Genomic DNA, 8,406 nt, shown 5'->3' on the forward strand with positions numbered 1-8,406 from the left:
GAATTTTGCCGCTACAACAACAACAACTAAGCGACTTGAATATGTGATATGTGCAAAGTGTGTTAAATAAATTTTGAAAAATATACATAGATATGTAATCTACGTGTAAAAATAAGACGATTTAAAAAAAAAAAATATTTTTGAGGCCTCCTTAGTTGGGGGACCTAAACTATACATTTACCGATTTTTCCATAACCATCTTACCACTAGTAAATAGGTACCAATATTGGTGTGAGTCAAATAGAATCGAAAAGTCATTAACGGATCAATTTATTTGGGCATGGGTGATAAACAAAAACTGAACTCTCTTTTGCGAATTTAATATGTTTCAATATTTATGAAAAAAATTAAAATGTTTTGTGGGTTCGTCACACCCATTTCCACTTCGCTTTATATGTGTATTTATGAACGCGGTTGTCGCTGCCGCTATTTTTACTGTTACTTTCGACATAATAACGATCTAAAAATAAAACAGCACCTGATCGGATGATAAGTACATATGTACATACATACCTGCGAAATAAGTATAACAATACCATAAATATTGGCAGTCATTCCTAGAGCTTGCAACCAATTGCGTGCGCAACCGCAGTTGCACTTGAACTTGCAAAGCCATGCAGATAATTAAGAACATTACAACATTTCCAGCCGCATAACGCCAATAACACAGGCAATTTAAAACAATTTTCCGACGCTTCACCAAGATGAAGATAGGCATGTCCAATGGAGGGAGACTTACGCATAGGTATGAATGTGTGCAACGCAATGGCACGTACGCTCATTACCGATCTCGCTCGTGCTACAAAGGCAACAAACAAGCGACCGCAGTAATAAGCGAAACTTCTGCGAACATTCACTTTTTGCGATTTGTCTTCCACATTCGAAATTACCTTGCCTTCGCCGCATCCCAGAAGCCAGAAGCCTTTATGGAGATTTGAGATGTAAAAAAAGTAAAAGAATTGCTCTTCGAGATTCCTGTCGCTTTGCTCTTAGTTAACGCAGAATCAATTTAGATTTTTTAACTGCTGTCCAATTAGAGAATGACAGTTGGTTTTGGTATAAATAAGTTTGTCCGACCGTGGACAAGACAACAGTACGCTTTGCGACAACCAACGTGTGCAGACCATTTCTGAATAAGTTCTTCATTTGCAAATTTATAAGAGACGAGAAAATGTTCAAATTGGTAAGTGGCACAAGCGCACCTCAAAATAGATTAATCGTTAAAACAAACTCTTTTCCGATAGGTGGCACTGTTTTTGTACGTAACCGCCGTTGTAGGCAAAGTGACCGAAAAACCTGACGTCTTGGATGCCGTAGAAGACACCGAAATTCATTTGATCCCAACACTGCAGGCAACTTCGATAGTTCAGGAACCCACATTGGCTAGAGTGGGCGATTTGATTCACAGTGTGCCCACCGCTGTTTCTCATCAGAGTTCAACCATTGTTCACGACCGCGCTAATGTAGTCACACCGATTGTAGCACCAGCAGTTAAGACACACATCACACCGCTTATCAACTCGTACGTTTCGCCATTGGCACGTTCTTATCCCAGCGTCTATCCGTACAGTTACTATTATGACTTCTATCCTTATAGCTACAAGAGTATCTACTTAGCTTGAACTGTTCGTAAAGAATATTAATATATTCATAAAATTGTCCGATGAGAAATTGAGTATAATGACATACATATGTAAGCTCTTATTAAAAATAAATGCTTTTAAAATAATTTCATGGATACCCTTTTTCGCCATGCTGAATAGTACGCAAACCTCACAGTTGTATCTTACATATTGTGATGAAGGGAATGACGGATAGGTAAGAATACTAAAGAACTGTTTTAGTTAACGGAGGTCTTATAAGAGATATGAAAGAAAACATCCATAAATATGCTTATGGTGGCTTCGGCGATCATGACTTTCGCCGTATGGTTTCATTCTCTTATAAAAATTTAATGTTTTAATATTTATGTGAGTATATGTGTGTGCGTTAGCTTGGTGTTGAAAGGCTTCGTTTAATAGAAACATTTTGTTAGTCATATTATACGAAGTCCTTGAAAAATAACACCAAAGTGTGCAAAGAACGTGGTATGCATTTTCCATCGTAAATCCACCTGAATGAGCGCTTTCTAATTCCAAGTCACACTACAAGTAGAATTATCATAAGAGCGAAAATTAACGGGCAGGTATAAATTGAAGAGCAAAAGTGCAGCGCAACAGCCACACTTTGTGGGCAAAGTCATAAAGTTCCATAATTTGCGTGCGATATTTTATTTTTCGCGTATTTGTTTTCTTTATGCCACATTCATTCGAGCAAAAACGTCGACGGGGTGTGAATTTAACGGCACAAAGCAGACGTAATGAAATGCTGCAATGCAAATACATGGTATTTTCACGACTGACATCGTGTAATCACACACACACACGTGTCACATATGCATGCAACAAAGTGCAATTCGCGGTCTGAATGTATGCGTTGTGAACGAACTTTGCTGCCTATATATACGAAAACATATTTTTTTCGCTAATAAACTGAAGCTCTGGTACATTGCCCTACGGCCTTCGAAGAGAGTCAGCGTTTTTCCCAACGGTTTGCAAGTATTCGAGAATGCTTGTGCGTCGTTAGTTTTTTAAACGAAAGCGCATTTTGCTTGACACAAAAAGTGCTATTAGATATACATATGCAAAGACCTTGGGGTATCCATTTAAGTATTTCTCAAAGAACTCAATATTTGGGCCAACAAAACTGTGTAATAAGACCTGCACCAGTGCATTTTTGTGTGAAAACAGTGTGTATGATTAGTTTACAGACAACCATTCCCAAATTCACAATGCTTGACAAGCTTTTCCCACCAGTTAGTGAACCCGATATAAGAGTCTATTTACTTTTGGATGTCTAATCCCACACATACGAGCACATATGTATGTACTTACACATACGCATGTCCAATAGCAGACATACATTCGAATGAGGTTAATTAGCATAGCTGCCTTAGGTGAATTAATTTGGCCTGTTGCGGAGACAGGTGTCAATTGGCTGTAATGAACGGAAAATTTCAAAATTCATCAGCATAAGTAAAAATACTGAACTAACGGATATCATAAGGATAGGCAGCATTCGAGGATTGCGCGCCTGACATGGATCTGCACAAGTGTACGTGTGCACAAAATCATACGCGCGCATTTAGACAATTCTAAATTTTCAAAAACCAGTTGCGTCCGCTAATCAACGCTTCTTCATTGCGTCAATGAACACCAGTTAGTTTTTTCAAGGGCATTTGTTTTAGCGCTTGCTTGCAATCAAGGTTGTTAGTAATGGATACTCCCTACATAAATACTATACAAACATACATATGTATGTTATTTGGAATCCGCACGATAAAGTTTATGAAGAAGTAAATCTCGTGTCTAAGAGTATTCTTCTGTTTGTGGACTAGATAACTGGATTTGTTTATAATTTCAGAAGTTTTGAGAATTGTGCATCGTTCAATTGCTGTGATCATTTAATATCTAAATCTTTTCCAAATGGTTAATTTACAAAGTAATTGAACTATAAATTATGAAGCTTTAAACTTCATTCAACTAAGGATTTTGTTGTGTCTATAATTTGTAGAATAAACGGGAATTCACTGAAGATTCACAAATATCTGGAGATCTACTCACACATCACTGATAATTTAAGCTAATAGATAGTGGGATAGCTAATAGAACTACTTAAGAAAAATAATTTGTTAGACCTGAAGATTTGTGTTATTTTGCGTTAGATGAAACAACTTTTGATGTAATAATGAAGCGAGCTGTCTGCTAAACGTAATTCCAACGTAAACCGTTCGCGTACGGTGAAATTGAAATTAGTTTATATACCATAAACATAGCAATAAATAAAATCCATTCACCGACCGACTTCGCGCTTCTCTACCATATTTTTGCTCTGAAGAAGCTTCTAAGGCTTCAAAAAATTAAATTTCTCCAAATATCTTGCCAGTATTTGACAATGAGTATTGCTAGAACATTGAAGAAATGTTGCTTTGAAGCAACGTTGTCTGTCTCACATTGGTAGCGAGTGACCCAGGTGGTTTGATGTGAAACCGAATTGTGGTTTCCTAATTGAGTTATAAGCAGGCCAATTATGACATTTCCGTGATCATCATCCGTAGCCACAAAGCGTTCGTTGTCTGCTCGTGTGGCGACTGAATGGCCTGCTGCTACGTGTGTTTATATTCGTACAAACATCGGTTATGTTTTGGCTGTTAATACTTATAGACGTGCAAGCAGGTATACATTGTTTTGCAATTCAGTACAAGAGACTACATAAATACGGATGAGATATACACAGCACAAACTGGTTTAAAATCTGGCCAGCATATCAAGTATAATGAATTTTGGTTAAAAATGGAATTATTTGAATCTGTTAAATATCATTTATCCCAGGATGTCTGGGTCTGAAACATCTCGGTAGTTTTACCTTCGGCGAAGCAGAAGACATAGCCGAAACTGACATTAGCCGTCTCAACAAATTTGTAATAGGCTTAAAGCGCTTTGTCGGTTTGTAAGGGTCTTATGATCCGGTATATAGCAGTTTCTAGGTACTACAACGGACCGGCGTTCTAAGCTGTCCAGGTGAGATCCTTGTTATCTTGTCTGTACTAGTATTTATATAACTGGTGTATTTCTGACCGAAAACCATTAGCTGACTGGTTCACTGACCGACTTGGTGTTCGTTCCAGTTGCAATATACATAGTTTATAACTAGTTCATTTCACTGTAGGATGTCTTTAGTAAGCTCCGGAGGCTGCAAGTGCGCTCATTCATAAGAACAGAACCTAGATGATACACACATCTACCGTTTTGTATATGACAATGTTATTCTGTGTAAAATTAGTAACAGCTCAATTAGGTCGATATGCATAATAAGTTTGTTTGTTGTTTTCAATCTGTCCATTTCCTAACATTGACACAAACAATCATTATTTTGAGAGGGTTATTATGTCAATGCCGAATTTCATTTGAAGGCCGAAGCGTTGGCATTAATAAGTGTATAAAATTATTAATAGTGGTCAAATACTTGTGTGTGCCATAGTGCGTAACTACTATCCTAAAGATATTAGTGAGTAAAGGGGACAATGAGTAGCAACCTTGTTCTTTGCGCAATACGAATATTAACTACCAAATGACTTTAATTACTGCTGTGAATAGCTAAAATTTCAACAGAACTATAATGTTACGCTATATTCAGTCTAAATAGCCACAGGGTATGCAAAAACTACAACACAATACAAATATCAGAGAATTGTTGTAAGTAATGAAGGTAGCCTCGGTTGCTCAGTTCTGAATTTCGTGATAAATGAGAGGATGGTAAAGTCTTTATTAAATTCTATTCAAACAAGCCACATATGGTAAATTTTCACTTCGAAAACTCCTCACACATTATTTATGTAGTCACAAGCACATGTGCAGGAAGCCACGTCATTGTTGGTATGGGTCACTTGGTGCTGCAGCAGGTTATGCATTTGTCATTTATTGCACTGAATGTTTTGAATACTAATTGCACTAACAAAATTTCTAAATTACAAACTACAAGTGGAGAAATGAAATTATATACTGACACAGGACAAAATTCACATACAAATAAATCATATAATCGTGGGCATTGCCTTTGGTGTATTTTGGTTGTACAGCTTGGTGTGTTTTGTTGTATACAGTTCAGAGTTTCACCTCTCAACTGTCTGTATGTATGGTATATGTATTTGTATGTACTAAAATTTTAACAGTTGGTTGTGGTACTTAGGCAAAGCGTCAGCTTCTTTTTCAAGGGATACTCTAAAACAAATTCTACAAAAATTAAATGCAGAATTTATATAAAACCATTATTGATGAAAGGTTCCTTATTGGTTCGCATATTTTTCGAAACTAGTCTTATTTTCTATATAGCTAAGAGCGTGTATACATAATCAACACGTCGCGGCAAAATGAAGTGGAAAATACAAAAATATATACTTCTCAAAGGGATAATAAAAAATAGCTGTAAGTTTATTTATGATGTTAATACGAAATTATTATACTATTTTTCTATATTGTAGCTTCTATATATACTCCTTCATTATAATGCCTCCGCTGGCTCCGCGACTTTTGCTTCTTTTTCCACATATTATATAAATATATGTCACTTGATATACTATATTATATGAGTTTGTAGTAAACTAACTCTATCTCTTCTATATAAAATTTTGAAATCTTCTTAATTGGCCAACCGCATTTCGCTAAACACATCCAATGCATGCTCTCTTCAGCACCATTGTCCGCCACTATTACCGTTATCGCTACTGATTAGCAACAGTGGGCATAAAATTAGTCAATCATACAAGTAAGTACTCACTGAGTCCCTTTTGGCGTCAATCAAGTTATTTTTGAGGCATTTCACCGTTCATAATTTCGCTGATTCCGCTTACAAATCTCTAAGCTACTTATAAAATATTTGTCTTTGTAGGAGTAAGCTTCTACTCTACACTAACCTCACTTCCGTTGAGGACGTTTGCGCAACTTAAGCATATTTTTACTCTAAAAGTTTTTCTAACTGTGTGTCATTAATTTCGAGTTACGCGCTAAAATCTATGCAAATTAGCTTGCTTACTTCTAGTTAATGGAATAGGTAGCGGTTGCAAAAGTATATGAGCGTAATTGCCGAAAATGTGACTTTCAAAGACATGGCTAAGAAATTGAATGGAAACTTTGAACAAAGGGATGTTTAGTTAATACTTGGAGGTATTTGAAAAAAATCGGTGGTAGATTCGAAAATAACAAGAGACTTTCAGGATAAAAATACATAAATTAAAGCAATTGATTTTTGATTAATGGTAAACGCCTGTTTTCAATAACTTTTATAAAGCAAATTAATCTTACAGTTTTGTTTTTATGGCGTACTCTAAAGACTACTATTATGCCATTTTCTTTGAACTCTTAGATAGATACGTTGGAAGCTAATGGTAGATATGTGTATACACTTGCAGATCAAGTGGATCTATCGAACCCTCTTAATTGATTTCAGGCTTTGAATAAATATAAGCAAAATATAAATTTCTCATCTACCATTTTGAGTTTGAAGGACATTAAAGTTTTAGCACCAAATTAAAGGAAAGCATTTTTAAAAGGCACGTTCAATATACCTAATTGCATTTCCTTTTTCCACACAGATCATTCACGAGTATTGTTTAGACCTCCAAAATTCAAAGGCACAACTTAGGTTTTCGTTCGAATTAATTTAAGAATATGTACATATGTTTGGTGCTGAAGGATCATAGTGTCGATGCCAAAATGTAAATAGTAACTGTTTGCAAGAAAGGTGTTGTACTAACTTTTAGCTGAACGATACTAAACAAATATTTCCGCCTTCCTCGTAATTCCGTAAGCTCTTTTATGCACGCAAACAATATCCTCAAACTGCAACTAGAACAAATGGCCACTGTAGGAGAACAAAAATTTACATACAAATTGACTATGCGATAAGCTGAGAGATGAGACGAGCTGTCACTTTGTTCACGTTGCTGAGTAGCCATGCAAAAGGCTGAATAGGAAATTTCCAGCTTGGCTGGGTGGCCCGTTCGCCTTGCGCGATCTCGTTGAATAACAGACTACAGTGTGCTAGTGTGCTCAAACTATGGCTTGAGTAAAAGTTTATTCAACGAAACTTTTTTTGAGAAAGTCATTTTGTGTATGCTGAGTTGTTGAATTCGTGGGTGTAGGGTTAAATTGAATTTATGTGTAAGTTTTCTTTAAGTGACCCTAATCAGTGGCATTGCTGCGGCAGTTTTTGAGTGCACATAATTCGAATACATATTCGCATTATTTAGGCAAATTTGCTACCAACACTTACATTTTTTGTTTACCACTCCCCTTAAACTACAAAGCTGCGAGTAGATTGGCTTTCGTGTGTCAAACTTTCATACTAATTTTCAGGCTTATGACACGTGCAGGTAACGTGAATGTGCATATGCTCGGGTATTACTTGATTATGATCGGATTGAATTGACAAGATGATATAAGCGAGCCCTCGTCCATTGTGCAAAGGATTAGACATTTCAAACGGAAAAAGATGCATGTGTGGCCGTTTATAACTAACGTATGGTTTACATAACCTTTAAGGTATTACCTATTTTGAGTGTAGTTTACCATTTAGTAAAATTTCTGCAAATAATGAACTCACATATTCATGTCTACTTATATGCCTTTGCAATTGACCTTTTGCCCTTTGGCTTTTACTTTTGTTCTCTTTGCAGCAGTTAATCTCTCTCTCTCTGTAATCTCTTACTCTGCCTCCAACTTCACAATTTGCTTAGCTTCAACCACAAAATAAATGTCTGTATGTGCCAATCCCGATTTGACACAACACTAGCCTTTCATTAATCATAAT

General features: G+C 36.3%; 1 protein-coding gene across 1 annotated transcript; it reads left to right on the forward strand.

The window, feature by feature from the left end:
* Nucleotides 1–720: 720 nt before the first annotated feature.
* On the forward strand, nt 721–1,682 carry LOC106625018 (uncharacterized). The gene is made up of 2 exons (XM_014245156.3): nt 721–1,183; nt 1,245–1,682. The coding sequence occupies exons 1-2, from the start codon at nt 1,172–1,174 to the stop codon at nt 1,620–1,622; spliced, it is 390 nt and encodes a 129-aa protein (XP_014100631.2). The 5' UTR covers nt 721–1,171; the 3' UTR covers nt 1,623–1,682.
* Nucleotides 1,683–8,406: the final 6,724 nt, after the last annotated feature.

The sequence above is a fragment of the Bactrocera oleae genome, chromosome 4 (assembly GCF_042242935.1).
Source record: "Bactrocera oleae isolate idBacOlea1 chromosome 4, idBacOlea1, whole genome shotgun sequence".
Taxonomy (NCBI): Eukaryota; Metazoa; Arthropoda; class Insecta; order Diptera; family Tephritidae; genus Bactrocera; species Bactrocera oleae.